This window comes from Cotesia glomerata, linkage group LG3, assembly GCF_020080835.1.
Source record: "Cotesia glomerata isolate CgM1 linkage group LG3, MPM_Cglom_v2.3, whole genome shotgun sequence".
Taxonomy (NCBI): Eukaryota; Metazoa; Arthropoda; class Insecta; order Hymenoptera; family Braconidae; genus Cotesia; species Cotesia glomerata.
In genome coordinates, this window is record NC_058160.1 from 7,140,319 (window position 1) to 7,158,859 (window position 18,541).

At 25.5% G+C, this 18,541-nt stretch overlaps 1 protein-coding gene across 1 annotated transcript; it reads left to right on the plus strand.

Moving 5' to 3' along the window:
- The first annotated feature begins 6,943 nt into the window (after window positions 1-6,943).
- On the plus strand, window positions 6,944-12,779 carry LOC123261036 (CB1 cannabinoid receptor-interacting protein 1-like). Its single transcript, XM_044722510.1, has 2 exons — window positions 6,944-7,337; window positions 12,381-12,779. The coding sequence occupies exons 1-2, from the start codon at window positions 7,159-7,161 to the stop codon at window positions 12,703-12,705; spliced, it is 504 nt and encodes a 167-aa protein (XP_044578445.1). The 5' UTR covers window positions 6,944-7,158; the 3' UTR covers window positions 12,706-12,779.
- The last annotated feature ends 5,762 nt before the right edge of the window (window positions 12,780-18,541 follow it).

Genomic DNA, 18,541 nt, shown 5'->3' on the forward strand with positions numbered 1-18,541 from the left:
AAGTATTACATTTTTATTCGATATAAATATCGTTCTGTTTTTTATTTATTTTTATTGAAATATTAAAAACTATGAACGATTGTAATTAATGTTCGGATGATATAATAATTTAATGAAAAGCGATTTTTATTTAAGTGATCTCGTGTTAATATTTATAACTATTAGAATTTCATTCCATAGTAACATTTTTACTGCTCGAAATATTATAGTGTGGATGCTTAAAGAGCACTAAGAAAAAAAATTAATTTTATACATATATTTTTATGTTGTGATAATTTTAATTTTGAAAAATTAAAATTTTATTAGAAATTTTTTATTGTAATACTGCGATTTTTTTTAATTCTATTGATAACTTTCAATTTTTTTCTGTAGAAACAATGGTTATCAATTCTAATGAAATGATGTAGTAGTGTATGACACAAATACAATTGATTCTTATGTTGAAAATGAATTACTATTTTGTAAATTATTTTTTTTTCTCATTAAACTTAAAATTTTAATACTGAAAATATCAGACATCTAAAAGTTTCCGTCATTGCCATTGACAATTTATAGGTTGTGAAAAAATGTGGTTAAAAATATGCACGTGAAAGTTTTCTAAAAATTTATCATACATATCTTTTGTTTTATCAATAATTTTATCTTTCAATACATTTTTAGATGTTTCTATCTTTAGGGTACTGATCATTCAAAATACATTATTCATAGAAATTTTAAAGAACCGTGTAAAAGTTTATAGTGACCATATGAAAATACAGAAGAAAACTATTCTATTGATTAGTCTTCAAAAATATTTTTTTGTTCTTCAGATTTTATATGTAACTTTGTAATTTGTACAATTGTAATTAATGAATCTATATTTAAATCTGAATTTTTCTGTATTCAAAAAAAGAAAAAAATTTTATGAAATTCTGAGCAATATAAAACTCTAATTCAAATCTGGGCCGAAGAAAAGATCTATTTTCTTGATTAGACTAAATGATTTTATATATTGAATGTAAAAAAAGTGCCGGCAAATAAATTTTACAATTAAAAAAAATAAGTTTAAAAAACAAATATGTAAATATTGTAAGCTAATATATAAATTAAGAAATTACATTATTTATTAGAGGTATTTCGTATTATGTGTACTTAAAAAAAAAACTTAATTTAATTGTAAAAGTATTATATCTTAATGTAAAAAAAAAATTATTAACCAGTGAGAAATATAATATTTTTTTAGACTGGTAAATTGCATGAATAATGTGTGATCCGTCCAATTAAAATTATTACTTACTAGATGTATATTATTAGACGTACATTAACACGTTAATGTAAAATTTTATATAAATGTAAAAGTCAAAATTAATATAAAGTAGAGAAACAATTTAAAAGCTATTAAATGTTAAAATTAATTTTTAAAAATGTTTTTATACTGAATGTTGCTAATAGAATTCCAGTCGCATTTTTAAATTTAATAATATATCAATTGTTTACAGACTGTAATATCAAATGATTTAATAGAATTGAAATGTACTTTCTCAAATGAAATACTTTTAATACTGTAATAAACTAGGTATAATTAAGAAATAGGTATATAATACATATTTATTTAATAAAAAATGAAAAATAAAGTGAAATCTGACTATTTAATTTCCTTTTTTAATTAATTTTTAATTTGTTGTAGATCAAGGTTAATAGTTAATTCGCAAAGTATAATTTGACAAATTTCTATAGAAAATTAAATTTAACCAAGATCCACAGATTCGGTAGAATCTGGCGCCAAGTTCCGTTCAAAAATCCCGTTGTAAACGGAGCGCCAGACTACCGACTGTGTTTATTGTAAGCAGAACGGTATTTCGAGGTTGCAAAATTTTATTTAATTATATGGTTCTCCTTTTTCCAAAATGATATATTATAAAAGTAATTTATACTTTATTTTACTGATATTAATTAATTATAATCAATTATAACACTTAATTCACTTAAAATTATTAAATTTTATCAGCACAAACTATAGTAAGCCCAGAAATTTCGATCCTGACTTTTTTTCGATGGGGAATATCAGCGCCACAGACTAGATAAAATGAATATGTGTAGTAATCCTTCCTATAGACACGCAACTACAGTAAAAAAAGCGTGTAAAAAAAAGTGATTCGTAGCTTGCATCTATGGCCGCCAGGGTGCACTGGAATTACATCTACATAAACTGTAGCTTCAAGGGGATAGTTTGCAGTAAAAAATGCAGTCAACACGAGATTTAAGTTGTTATCAATTGTAAATTTTCATTATAATTACAAAAATACTCCGAACAAAACATCACTGTAAGTCGCGCCAAGTCCACGTTCATAAGACTATTAGGAAAAAAAATTTTTTCTTTACAAGATACAAAATAAAAAAATTAAAAAATCTAAGTAACCGATATGATTGTTTATGATTTTCGGAAATTAAAAAAAATTTTATTGTAAATTTAAAAATTAAAAAAAAATTTTTAGAACGTACTTGGTGTGCGTCATTGTGTATTTCAATTTTTTTAAAGTCCTAGTAAATAGATTTTACGAATTTCATTAAAAGTAAAATATTTTGCAACCACGCACACTAAATACGTTCTAAAAATTTTTTATTTTTAAATTTACAATAAAATTTTTTTTAATTTCCGAAAATCATAAACAATCATATCGGTTACTTAGATTTTTTAATTTTTTTATTTTGTATCTTTTTGTAAAGAAAAAAAAAAATTTTTTTTTCCTAATAGTCTTATGAACGTGGACTTGGCGCGACTTTTTTACAGTGAAACTGTTTTTGTTCGGATTATAAGCATAACTAAACTATTATCGCCTGTAATCGAAACTCAACCAATAGTGTTCGTAAAGCAACAAAATTCAACTTGTTTCTTACATCATCTTTGTTTATAAATTTTACATCCTTACCTGGACGTAATAAAAATTAAGTAATAGTCAAAGCCAGAGATCAAGCATGATAATTTAATTACAAAAAGGGGAAGCAACATTATATATTTCCTTGAATAACTTTTTGTAACATTTTTCCCTCCAAGAAAGACCTAAGAATCTTAGCTTATACAGATGAGTTATGAATGAGATGATTGATCAATGGTTATAATACTTCTATCTAATTGTTCGAAGCGTTTTAAATAGAAAAGTAATTTGTGTATGTTTACTTTCTTTAACGGCAAATACGTACATGATTTTCTTTTTGTACGCATCGATGACACAGTACCTTCCAAATAATATAAGCTTCATTTTTATTTTACCGGTCATCTTATATCATTCATATGAATATATGAATATATGTTATTAAATAACTGTGGGAAAATATTTTAAGCTTTGTTACACCAAGATATGATATAACGATTTAGTAAAATATAAAATGAATTCAAATAAAATATACCATTGATTAACTAATTAGTGATTACAACTTGAAGTTATGAAGTTAATATGTATGATTAATTAGCAAATAGTAAATCTTCAATATTTGCGGAGGAAGAAGAGTAGAATTTTTTTGTTTAATTTGATATCAACCGAGTAGGTACTGGTTCATTAATCTAGTAATTATCTAATTAAATTTTTGTCATTGATAAACATAGTTTTTTGATCGCAATCTTTTGGAAATTCTTCATTCGGTTTTTGAAAAAATATAATCAAATTGAAATAATAATTATCAAATGCAGAATGTAAAAGACCAAACCAACTCTATATTTTACTTCCTATTGAATTAAACAATACTTCATCAGCATTATTTTAATATCATCACATCATCAGATATTTATAAGACATTTGACAAAATAAAAACAAACATTAATTATTAAAATTAACAAATTAAAAATTAAGTATCATAAATCAGTGAATAAATAAGTAAAAGTTATTAACTACTCAATTAAACAATTAAAAAAACAAGTAAAACAAAGAATTAGTTTGGTCTTTTACATTCTGAATTTAATTATTATTGAAGAAAATTTTATCTGATATCAATTATGAATTAGTAATAATTAGATGCAAATCATTGTTCGTTGAGTACTTTGAAACAGAAATACTTCACGGTTCGGTACTTGTTTACGACTGATCAAACTACTAATATTTTATTATTGATATTAAAATGAACATTAGTTTGATTATTATGTGATCAAAAAAATGGTGCATCAATGAAAATTAATGTATTCACTTTCATAGTAAAAATACAAACAAAATCATTGAAACTATTGATATTCTGAAAATTTGTGCTGTAGGGTAAGTACCTTCAAAGTTTTCGTTAGAATTTTTTAAGTCAATTAATATCCTGCTTTATATAAAGGAGTGGGAGCCGCAAAATGGGTTACTGCAAGATGTACTATATTTGGGTCTCTGAAAACTAAGCATTTCCTGAAGTACATGATTTAAATAATAAAACTTCAATTTTGAAATTTTAAATACAGAGAAGAAAACTTTCGGCTACAATTCGAAGTACAGAGTAGAATTCCTATTCATGTGCTATTCGTGACTGGAGTTTGAATACTTAAAAAATGTGATCTAATAGTATAGGTTGCATTGTATCAATAGTAAATGAATTTGAAACTTTTATGCAAAAAAATATTTTTGCAACCCGCCTACACTATTCTTTTTATCCTTTTTTTCATATTGTTTTGTAACTCTATTAAGTTATGAATATATCTTAATTGGTTACCTACATGTAAGCACAGTATAGAAGCTATACCAAATAATTGGCGCCCTTTTTCTAACTCTTTTATATTTACATACTGTTGTATTATTAATAGGGTGACCACATACTAAGAAACTTAATTCAACTGGAAATATCAGTTAATTTATACAATTCAATATGATTCAAAATTTTTTTAAAATATCTTTAATTTTTTTCAATTATATTTTAATTTGTATATTTCTTAGATAGAATTATCAACATTATGGAAAAAATGATTTATTTATAAACTATTAATCGTTATTTTTTTTTTTTTATTTTTTATCGATAACAATAATATTATGAAAAAGTAAAATTTGTTCGTTTATTATCGATGCGAAGCGGGAACTAGCTATAAAAGTAAGTAAAGAATCATCAAAGGAATATTTATGAGTTTAATAAAGAATGCAAAATTAATTTTATACTTATAAGAATTATGTCTCTATTTAATTTACTTTATTATAATGGATTGCTTTTAACATCACTAAAGTTGATCATATCATGTTTTTTATAACATAAATTATAGCGCAATAATAATAAATTTAATTCAGGTGGAATTAATGTAAATATTCACTAAACTCACGACTTCACATTAGTTAAAAATTTATAGTTTTAGATTACTACCGTATTTTCAAATAAATTTTTAGTTAAATTTTCAAATTATTATATTCTCATTACAAATTTTAAGTCGTTAAATGTATAAACAGACGAAAATATAATTCATAATTCCGTGATAGACCTCTTAAGGGGCACAACTAGTATGGCAACCTAAAAAAAAGGCGATTTTTGGGAATTAAAATAAAAAAAACTCCTGTATGAATTGTTTTTAAATTTTAAAGGTATATTAATACATATTTTAAGAATATACAGTAAAATTTTTGAAGAAAAAAATTGAATATTTTTTTAGTTACACGCGATTTCCGATGGCGCTAAAAAAAGGTCCCCCACTGCTGCAGTGATTCCGGCCCCGGCCGTCTCCATGAATGAAACATAAAAAAAAAAATTCTCGTTCAACTAGAAGATATTGTTTGTACAATGACCCTCGGTCGAAAAAAAATGTCAAAAATTGACAAAATGGCGGCGTTTTAAAAAAAAAAAAGTTGAATTTTACCCAAAATTTTGGTCGTTTTTGGCCTGCCAAAATTCGATTTTTGATCAGATCAAAAAACTGAAGGGTCATTGCATGGAGAACTATATACAGAACATGCAGAAAAAAATTTGGTAGTGATCGGATCATTTGTCTTCGAGTAATCACTGCAGCAAATTCGAAAAATGCTGTTTCGAGAAAAACGCGTTGAAAGATAAAATGATCCTATTCTTACTGCCGAGCGGCTACTCTTTAAATGGGTGTAACTCAAAAACTATTTGAGATATCGATTAAAAATTTTAATATGTTATTTTTAAAGGTACAGCCTATTGAAATATGAAAAAAATCGATTTTTTGAAAATTTCGCATTAGTTGTGCGCCCCTTAAAATTGGAATTTTGAGTTCCGCTTTTAACATGAGTTGTGTTTGGGTATTTCCTAAGATATTTTGAGAGTAAGGGTTATTTAATTTTCATAGAATTTTTACAGGAGCTTTGTTTGGGCACTTCCGGCCAAATTTTTAAATTTCAACGAAAATGCCCAAACAAAGCTCCTGTTAAAAAATTCTCTGAAAATCATATAAATCCCTTACCCTCAAAATATCTCAGGAAATGCCGAAACACAACTCCTGTTAAAAGCGGAACTCAAAATTCCAATTTTAAGAGGTCCATCACGGAAGTTGAATTTTGGCACACCCTAATGCATATGGTTAGAAAAATAAGCTTCAGAGAAATTAAATTTATGTTTGAACATATCATTTTGAATATTTCATAGATTTTGCTCAAAAAATGACATTCAATTTTTGTAGTTTATTTTTATCATTTACTAAATACTTCATTTTATTTGGCAACATTTCATTTTATGCGTAAATTTAGTTTTGAAATAGCCTCATCAGGTATTATGTTTACATATCTTAAAAACATAATAAATAAGTTAAAATTTTTTAAAAGCTATTTTCCTCTGAAAATCATATTTTTCACCTCATCGGATTGTATAAATAATGAGTAAACCGTAAAAGAAGGTCACAAAAACAAAGTATGAATACTAAACAATATTATTAATTTTGTTATAATGGTTTATCAAGCAAAAGACAGAACAAACTAAAAACTCAAAGTAGAGTTGCATAAAAATAGCATAGCATTTTCTGAGCAGTGGAGGTAGTAAACAAGTAGCCAGTGTGGGGTAACATCGTGGTACGAAGTAATTTCATTTCAGTAAGCGTCGCGACACCAGTAGAGAAAGAACAATTAGCTAAATTCGTTCTTTTGTCTTGTTCATCTAAATAAAAGTCAATAAAATTATGAGAATAAGTATAATTTAACTGTACATACTTATTACAATTTCAGTTTACAAACACAAAGCACAATTAGTATAAATACATGTGTTAAAGGTAATGATACTCAAATGGGGGTCAGTGATAATTATTTTCGTGTAACAATTTCACTTAAAAAGGAACCAAATACTGGACCAGTTTATTGTAAAATGGAAAAATCAAATAAGTATCGTCAGCAAAAAACTGTAAAATTATTTTGTGATGCGATGTACCGTTTTGATGTGAGCTTCAAGCCACCTCAACAGTTAGAGTAAGTGGAATAAAATATGAAAATTAATTTAGCAGATATTTGATAATTTTAAAAATTGTTGTAACAAATAAATTATAGCAAAAAAAATTAGAAAAAAAATTGACATGTAAAAATTTTTTAAAATTAAAAATGCAATTTTTTTAAAATAATTTTTTGGAACAAATTTTTTACTTAAAGAAAATTTAAAAATTGTCCAGCGACAGCTAAATTTAATATCATGAATAAAATAAATTATCTGTTGAATTGGTTTTAATTTTTGCACAAATGTTTGATTAAAAAATTTTATTCTTTGATAGTACTGATTAATTTGTTAGAAATTTATTCCAAGTTAAAAATTAATGATTCTAAAATAAGTAAATAATTTTATTAACTACACATTTTTTGATCTATTGTTTTTTTTTTATCATTTTCTAGACAAAAAAAAAACAAATAATTACTAAATATCTTCTGAATTCCAGCAACTATCATTCAAACCCCTCAATATAAGAAACTTTTATTAGTTTTGAAAATAAGCAACCAATGAAAATATTTACAACAGTTGTCACGCTTGAATTTCACGATGGTTTAATATCCGTTCCCAACTTCATTTATTTTGAATTCTTTTTTGTACTTAATGAATCTGATGAATTCGAGCAAAAAATTTATAAAATATACAAATAAATACCGAGTATCAAAAGAATGGAATAAAATTTATAATGAAATATGTTTAATGGATTGTAACATTTGCATCAATTTTTCCAAGGTACGGAAAAGTATGTTATAAGAACACGAGAATATTGAATATTAATTAAATTAGAGACCTAGAATTAGTTAGCGATCGACATCTAAAAATGTAATGAACTTTGATGTTTAAGAATTTGATAAAAATTTTAATACATTTTAAAATAAAAGTTCGTATCTCCAATTTACAAGTTATCTTGTAATACTTTAATAGTTTATTTTGTTTTAAAATTATGCTAAACAATATAAGCCAATTTATGAATTTATAAATGACTAAATCCTTGAAAACTAGTTTCTGAAAATCACCAACTTTGAATAGCTAATTATTAAAACTAGTCAAACTTATAACGTAAAATACAGTTGGATAGTTATGAATTGAAGATAATATGAATACAATCCACATATTATACCTACTCAAGTTCTAGCAAATTTTCTTTCACAATAAACATACTTCAAGTCATAGGAATTTATACCACTAACATAATAATATAAGTACAATACTCATCAATATCCCACAATAGCAGTACTGTAGCAGAAATAATGCAATATAATACCTTACTACATTTAATTGTTAAATCTATTTGTCGAAATTATCTCTAATTTGATATTTAATTGAAAATGTAATTCATGAAATATGACTTTCAATAAAGCAACAGAATAACTTTTTTAATATTCAATTAAAATGAAAATGTTACTTGAAAAAAAAAAAAATAATTTTATACCGAATATTCATAGCAATTAAATACAAAAATTAATTCATCAATGCATAAAAAATTCACACTATTCTAATGTGAAGATGATCGATATGTCTGAATGAAAATAATACATTATTTTTTGTTTAATATTCTTTCATAAATATTTTTATCAATATTATTTGAAACGTGTTGAATAACTTATCGAAGAAATTGATTGATAGATCAATTTTTTATAATTTAAATATTTATTTAATTGATGTCGTTGATACAAATAACAAAGAATCATATCGTAGCTATTTACATTGAATAATTGATGAATAAGAACTAGTAATACTGCATTGTATATTCAGCACCTAGTAGTACACCAAAGTATCGATCATACATAGCATGAGATTTTCTGACCTAAAAAGAAATACGATTACCCAAAGAAAATGTAAATGACTGCATGAAATCATGCAATAATTAACCTCATGCGAGAAAGTGATTATTATTTTTAAAAAATACATGTTCATGTTTAAATCAAATTATAAGTTGTGAATTTTGTTTTTTTTATTTTTTTATTCAAGTATTAGATTATTTCAGCGGTTGTTAGAAAATGTAGAGTTTTGTTATTAAGCATTGTATACAGAAAAAAAAATGTTCTTGAATCAAGTATATAATTTTGAAAAACTTAATTTTCTTGATTTGAGTAGAAAAATTCTTGAACTAATAAATTTTTCTTGATTTAAGGAAATTTTACTTGATTCACGAATTTTTCGTCTTGATTCAAAAAAATTACCCTCTTCAAAATCATTTTCTTAGTTTAAGAATTTTTCTCTCGAATCAAGTTAATTTTTTTTTTAGTGTACGAAATTCGATATTTGACCTAATAGTTTATGGTTAAAAAAGTTACGAGTGATAATTTTTAAGATTTTTTTTTAGTAAATAAATAATTATAAAGAAAAACAAAAAAAAAATTTTATTTACAACTATTTATTTGTTAAAAAAATTATCAGCTGTCTGCTGATTCCAGTATCATAAATATTTTGAGTATCATAAATTACTCTCCAAGATAAATTACTCAATGTGTTCAATATAGTTATACTACTTGTTGATTGCTTCAATTAATAATCAAAATAAAATTATGGAAATCAATAACTATTACTTGTATCGCGATATTTATATCCATAACTTAGAAAAAAAAGTTAAGTATTTTTTTTTATTAAATTAAAATGCTTTGAAATTACAAGTAGTTGTGTATAATACAAATAATTCATTGTGAAAATTTGGGCGTTGGAAAAACCATATGCGAAAAAAAAATAGCACTATTTTTTATCTACTTCAAATATTCGCTCAAATTCATGCTTTAATTAAATAAAACTCTTTGAAGATACAAAGGCTTGGATAACTTGAAAACTATGAATGTCGAGCAATTGATTGCAATTGATGATGTAAAGAGATCACAATTAATAGAACATGTGAACTGTACAGCAAATTAATTCATTTGTTGGCTACTATTGACTTGAGTATTCACACTAATCATAAAAAAGTTCAATTAATTTTATGATATGAAAGCAACAAGCGATTGCATATAAACAAAATAGTTATATTAATATTGAAGCTAACTGCAGAATTTTCGATGAAATGCTAATTCACTAAAATTGACGCTTGAATTTTATCACGAAAATGTAAATCTTACAATTTTTTACACCAAGCAATATTAATTCTTAGAAAATATTTAATATAAAAAATAAACAGTTCTTAAAGTAGAAAAATTATAGTAATAAAATGCTAGTTTTATTAAACGCATTAACGATTTTATTCAAGTAGCTTCATTACATTTTTATTGAAAAAGTCTTTTTATTTTTAATGTTTTTTTTTTTCAATTGTTATTCTTAAGCGCTTAATTAATACATATCGACGTTCTAATTAGCAATTGGTCTAACTCCTTATTTTTAAGAGGGTGATTTTTTAACATTTTGATGTAGCAATAGCCCAATTATAAATTATTTGAATGATCCAAACCAAAATATTTATACCTTCATTAGATATTAAATTGTTTTTTAAAGTGATAATAAATTTTGAACTAATTGCTTTTTCGTACAAATGGAAGATCCTCTAAAATGGAGTTAGACAATTTGCTAATTAAAACTTCGATATGCTATTATACTCAAATAATAATATTAAGTGACATATGTTATAAGATTTTTATTACTGCATTAAAATCGGTCCAACTGTTTAGGAGGAGTTCAGTGACAAACACACGCACAGAAGAAATATATATATATATATATAAAGATAAAAATTAAAAAAAAAACGAATGAGCCTCATAGACATAATATAAGGTCACAATAGAAGTGGAACTTTTTTAATCGTTAAGTTGGTCTATATTATATGTATATGAATAATATAGCATCTCATGTTTTGAACAACTCAAGAAAATAATTTTATCAATTACCCGGTATTTAAGAAATAAAACACAAAAGTTTGAAAAATCCAAAAATGCACGCCTCATAACACTAATTCATTTTTTAAGAAAAAAAAATTGTGCAATTGATTAAAAAAAAATAATAATTAATTTCTTACAGAGTATTTTTTATTTTTTTTTTTTAATATCGGCGCCCGTTTTTCTTTTCATATAAGCACGGAGTCTAAAAAAATATAGCTTGATCAAGTGGCACCATAGTTTTCATGTGAGAGAAATAAGAAAAGTTTTTTATTTTTGTACGTGTGTATTGTACTGAATTATAAAAAAATTCAATTTAAAAAAAAAATACGTAAGCTAGGCTACTAATATGAAATACGGCACCAGTTCATCGAATTCTTAAACTAATAAAAAAAGCCCGGTCTCGAAATATCAATTTTTTCGGGAGTAATCGTTGGTACATCCAAAATGGGGTGACATCAGGACGTTCACATAAATTTTTTTTTTTTTTTTTTTTTTTTTTTTTTCAAAATAGCAACATGAAATGATTTTAGAAAGTAAAAGATAGTTTAATTTAAATGTTTTCTCGGTCCACATCTACCCATATTATTGTATAAGTGCAATATGGTTGTGATAGAGGCATTTCAAGATCACAAAATATCTTGAACTTGACGAGTTGAGTGTAAAGCACAACCTCACGCGCTTCGCGCTATGAGGCGTACAATTACACTTATTAATTAATATATTCATGAATTTATTAATAAGAATATTATTAAAATAGCTGATATAACAAAATATATTTCTAAATAACGTACTTAAATTTCGACGCATGTGCCAAACAATACATATGTAGGCGATAATAACAGTTGAAAATACATATCTACATACTATACCCTATGTTAAAAATGTACTCGGGTAAAAGACCCCATTAGTGACGGGGACCCCATTACTGACACTTTCTTTGATTTTGGTACTTATTCAATTAATGAAATCATTAATTTCAATAATGAATATGTTATTTCTAAACTTTAAGACCTTTAGATCAAAAAAATTTTTAATTTTTATTCCGAGTAGAACATTTTTTCATTGAAAGAAAAAGTGCCACTAATAGGGGTTAAAGGTGCCACTAATGGGGTCTTTTACCTTATTGTATGATCAAATGAGCATTATAAGTCTATACTTTTGAATTTTCCAAACTTGTTTAATTATTAAATTTTGTTACAGGTTATTTACCATAGATGGAGAATTAATAGAAGTAACAGAACAGTTAAGAGATGGAACCGCATGTGCTTACAGCGCTTATTATTCAACAAACAATGCAAATCCAAGTCCTCGGGGTCAGCGTAAAGAATTGCCAATGACAATCCGGGTGTTTGGATCAGAAGACCTAAAAAGTAGTCTTCAAATAAAATATTATAGGTCAGATGACCACAAACACTGTGAATATGGCTCTAAGTTGCATTGTATTGAATTAGATTGTTCGAGTTTAGACGGTAATCTTGCTACTGTCGACAAAGAAACTTATAGAAAAATTGGCGTTGATCCATAGCATTCACAGTCAGGATCTCCTTCAGAGATCGCATCGCTAAACGGAATAAACATTATTAATAAAATTTAAGTTCATACAAATTTTATCATGTAATTATTATGCTTCAATTACAATGTTATGTATTCTACCTCAATTTATGATGCATTTTAATTAACAAAGCTTTGTTCTAGGACATGAATAAAAATAAACATATGAACGTTGTTGTTTACAACTCTTGATTAAAATTAAATGTTTCTCTGTATATTCTTATCAAAAATAAAAATAATATATTTATCTATTGTATATATAAGAAATATATAATTATTTATTACAATTAATATATACATATATAGCTTTTTAATTAATACTTAATATAAATGTTTTATGGAAAAATTTATTGAAAGTTGGAATTAAAAAAAAAAACTCAGTTGTTGCATGAAACAAATATTAAATTTAAAGGAATAAATATAATACATTTGACGTTTATATAAGTACCGTCCAATCGAAACAAAAAGTCAATTTCATTGTTCACTATAAAAATCAACAAAATGATAGGATGTATTTGTGGTCTAAAATCGATAAGTCGAGAATTCATTTACTTTAATAAATTATACTCGACGAACAATATAAATTTATAAGCCGATATTGCTTTTTATTAATAACTTATCAAATCTATAAACCCTGTTTAAAAATGTTGATTGAAAAAAATTCGCTCTATGCAAATTATATATCCATAGATATATACTGAGAAATTGAAATACTTGAAAAAAAATTAAAATCTTATGATAATACATTTTTTTCAATGAATATTTTTAAACAGGGAAATTAATTGTAATAACAATAACGGTTTCACAGTTTACAGTGAATTACAAAAGAAAAGAGAAGAAAAAATACAATTATTTTTGTAACTCTGTAGTTACATAAAAGCAGTATTAATTTTTAAAAATCAAGCTATATTTTCGCTATTGTATTTATGGATAAGACCAATGTATTTAAATATATCTGTAAAGAAACTAATATAAATATAATTAACAATAATAAAAATTTTAAAAACGTATCCTTGTATTATTTATAAAATTACATTGATGAAAAATACTTTTTGACACATGTATTCTTGACATTTATTAATAATATATATTCTTGTCTGAAAAATTGATCGAATTGATAAAAATAGTCTTCATTTGATTTAAAAATAAAGTTGTTCGTGTGTTTGTCTATGATCATGAATTCCCAGATGAAAAATATTATGTGCAGTAGTTTGCGTAATTTGCGAGGATAATGATATTCTAATTTATTCTAATGTAAATAGTAAAAAGATTTTTTTTACATTTTGGGAGCTAAAACGAGAGGACACCGAAAATTTTCCTGAAAAATAAATCTAGTTTTTCAAGGTGGAGATCATAGATCATAGATCACAATCAGCATACTTAGAACTCAACAACTTAGACATCTTCTTAGTAAATTTTGACTTGAAAACAATAAAATAATTAGAGGGTTTTGTATTAAAATAATTAGATAAATCCTAGACATCCCCGTACGTTTTAATAAAAAAATTGAATAATCTCAAGGCCAATTTTTGTAAGAGTGGTAATTCATTCAAGGTATTTGGAATTCGACATCCTATACATCTTCTCCATAGATTTTGACGGAAAAACTTAAATAATTGAGAATATATTTTCTTTTAGGAAGAAAAATTTTTATTTAATTCCAATAATGTTTGTTTATTATAATGGAAGTAGATATTTATATTGTTTTGTCAAGAAATTAATAAATAAAATGGTTAATTTTAATAAATTATTGAGCTAAGAAATTTTTATTATAAAAAATTTTTTTCTTATTCTCGGTGTGAATGGACAATACAATTTTAATATAACCAAATATATGTGAAGTCATGTAAATTTTTGATGAAAAACTTTTTTTCAATTTATGATTCTTCAATGATTAAGTATAGCAGTCAATAATTTCATGAATTTTTTAATTTTTTCATGAGTTACAAATTACAAGGAATGTATTTTTTTTTTGAGTTCTCATTCAAGTTGCAAGAAATAATTTTTTGTTACGACTATACTAAGGACTGTTTTTTTCTACCGAATAGAATATTAAAAAAAAATAGTTTACTTGAATAATATACTGTTTTACATTTTGAAGTTCCTGCAATAAACAAGAAAAAATTTGTCCATTGTATATTTAAGTGAAAAATCTACTTCCATTCCGGCTGCCCAATTGCCTCTTATTTTATTCATTGAAATGTTGAGTTTAAATTTAAAACACGCGATAGTTAGAAATATGGAATAAGGAATAAAAAATAAATATTTTCAGAGTAAAGTTATCGCGTTGGCTGGAAAATGAGAGAAGTTTACACGTGAAAGCTTTGGTAAAAAGAAAAATAAAATTAGAGTAGTTAGTAAATATATTTAAATTCAAGTAAATACATTATAAAGAAAAAAATTCTATTGAACCAAGTACATATTTCAACAAAAAAAACAACAAAAAAAAAGACAGAAAATAAAAGTATAATTTTTTTAACAAGTATTTACTCAATTTATTTTTAATAAGTTACTGTACATTCGATAGTAATTACAATTAACTATTCTCTATATACTGTTGACTTCGTAAAACTTGATTGATGAAAAAGTTTGAAACTTTACAATAATCATGAATAAATTAATATTGAAAAATAAACAATTATTTCAATTAAACGTTATTTTTCCCCTACATGAAACATACCTCACTAAAAATGAATTTATTTTGTCGAAACATAATTTTTGAAGCGATAAAACAATTATTATTTTTTTTTAACTTAGTTTCATTTTAATTAGTATTTATCATTGAAATATTCTTTAATAATAAATTTTGCAAATAAATTATTTTAGCTGTAAAAATTAGCTCTTGGTATAGAATCGTTTTGGAGCAAAAATTTCATTTTTAAAAATTTTTAACTTTTTTATTCGTTTTTCTAAACAAAAATCATTACAATAGTAACGTTTTTTAATTTAAAAAATTTAGTTTATAATAATACATTAATAATTTCATGTTAATTTATTTAATACTTTTAAGCGCATGAAGAAGAAAATAATAAAATACTTGATCAAAAAATTTTTAAAACAGACGACATAAAGAAAAAAAATTTCTTTAAATCAGTTAATTACTCTACGTAACAAATTTTTTTAGTTCATTAAAAATTGTAAATAAGAATTGTGAATATGTCCTAAATAAAATTGGTTAAAAATATTAATAATAAAATCATTTCTAACATTTACTTCTTACTTCTTTTTACTATTTATTTTTTATAAAATCTATATACATTAAAATACTTACATTGTTTTGATTTGACTGTATTCATAAAATTACTTCTTATGAAATAAGCCTCAACCATTAGTTACAGCATTCTGTAATTAGTTGAATAATTTGTTCTTTGATAATAGTATGCAAAACATCAAGCGGCATGATGGCCGAGCGGACTAAGTCATTATCCCGTTAGTTCGTTCGTGCATCATGTCGTGAGGCGAGGATTCGAGCCCCGACGGTTGTTCGAATAATTCCAACACCAACCGTCGGGGGTCGCTCCGGTAGCCAAACTGTACTGGCATGAGTTTTCTCTGTGGTTTCCCCATCGCCACTATTCCAACACCGATAGAAAGGGGTGAGGAATAGGGTAAATACAGTACAGAAAGCACAAGTCGGTCCACAGCCGCATTGAGAATAAAGTTATGTGCGAAATTATATGTTGATTATAAAAAGTGGAGAACATGTTGTTGATTATAAAAAGAGTGGAGAATATGTTGATAATAAAAGAGTTGAAAGATTGTGTTGATAATATAGAGCGGAGCATATATTGATAAGAAAGAGTTGAAAAAGAGACTACATGCGGAGATGCTGAGACAATTAGCCTTGTAAAAACCATAAATCGGTATACAAGTAAAACTCATAATAATAATAATAATAATAATAATAATAATAATAGTATGCAAAACAATCATTACGCATAAAATAACTCAGAATAAGTAAATATTTATATACAATCTAAATATTGAAAGAATATTCTCGAGAAATTCGTACTCGGAGGCATTCTGTTTCGGTATTTTATTATTTCTAGCAACAATAATCAGCTTTGATCTTAACGACTTTTAATTATTGCGGTTCAGAAAATTAGCCAAAGAATTTAATTAAAATTTTGCATTCTAGCATTTAAACAACGTTAAGGAGAATTTGATGTAGAACTTGATGAATATATTGATAAGTTTTGTCACCACAAATATTTATTTTTAACTTCCCGCTAAGAAAATTGAAAATTTTCGAAAATCGGGAAGTTATTGGTTTTACCTGGTTTTTCGAAAATCGAGTTTTCATCGGATCTCGACGTTTCGAGGTCCTAGGAAGCTTTCCTGACTATTTTCACGATGATGTCCGTACGTCTGTATATATATATATATATATATATATAGGGAAAGTGGGTTTCGTAGACCGTCAATCACGCAAAAACTACTGAACATATTGACATGGGACTAGGACCATTCGACGCGGAATGAATTGTAGATGGTTATAGGCTACTTATTTTTCGAATTCCATCAATCCTTCACCATTTTATTTCTATTTAACTTAGATAAACATTTTTCCCGCCCATAAAAACAAAAGACGAGCATTTTTCTTTAATTCATTTTTTTTTATCGGCATAAAGGGTTTTTTTTTTTTTTTTTTGAGAATTTAGTTCCATCTACCATCGCGTGGGCGGATGCGTGGGCAGAAGCATGGGCGGATGCGTGGGTGGAAAATTTCACTAATTATTTCATTTAGGCATGAAGGGTATTACGTTTTTTTTTTTTTTTTTTTTTGAGAATTTAGTTCCATCTACCAACGCGTGGGCGGATGCGTGGGCAGATGCGTGGGCGGATGCGTGAGTGTAATATATAGATGCGAAATAGGGTTTCTTTGACTAAAGTTGACGTCAAAACTACTGAAGCTATCTGGATGGGACTGCTACCATTCGACGCAGAATTTTCCGTATATGGTTATAGGCTACTTATTTTTTGGATTTCATCAACCATTTGTCATTTTTTTTACGATTTACTTTTACATACATTTTTTCCCGCTAAGAAAAACAAAAGACTCTCATTTTTTATTCATTTGTTTTTAATACGATTTTCTTTTGTTTTTATTACATAACCTTGATATTTGATTGATTTAACGTCATTTAAAAAAAGTTTAAGAACAAGAAGCTTATTATTTTTGGTGAACTAAGTGTCGAAAATTTATGTTTATATGCTGGTCGTATGTTTGGTTATGATAATTATCTGAAAATTAATTGGTTTCATGAAATAAAATAGTTAGATATCTATGAAATCTACTGAAAATGTTGTTGTTTATAAACTAGAACTTTTTGAAACATGAAACTTCAACCATATCTATTGAGATTTAATAACATTTACTAAAAATTTCCTTACAGCAAACGTCTCTTTAGCAGCGGGAAAAAAGTAATTGCTAGGTTTCCAAAACTTAACATTACATGTAGTAATTCGGTCAACGGATTAAGAATTTTATAAACATATTATTTTTGCTGATTACATAACTTATAAATTGTTCTTATTGCGGGATCGCGGGAATGTATCTGATTAAAATGAAGGCATTTTCCAAACACTGGGTATGTGAAAAATAAATTTGGCTACTTATTTAAATAGAATTCGTAAAAAACATGCTAAATTTATTTTCTATAAAATATTGATGTCACTGAGAAAATTTTAAATAACAAAAAAATTCTTTACAATTGAAGCTAGACAGATTTCAACTTTACTTATGAGACTTGCAGTGACTTTAACTAAAATTTCAATACTTATTTGGAATCTGTACAAATCAAAACAAT

Coding starts and splice junctions, on each gene's coding strand:
- LOC123261036 (XM_044722510.1), top strand. CDS start 7,159: ATGGGGGTCAGTGATAATTATTTTCGTGTAACAATTTCACTTAAAAAG. Junction 7,338..12,380: donor AAGCCACCTCAACAGTTAGA/GTAAGTGGAATA, acceptor ATTTTGTTACAG/GTTATTTACCATAGATGGAG.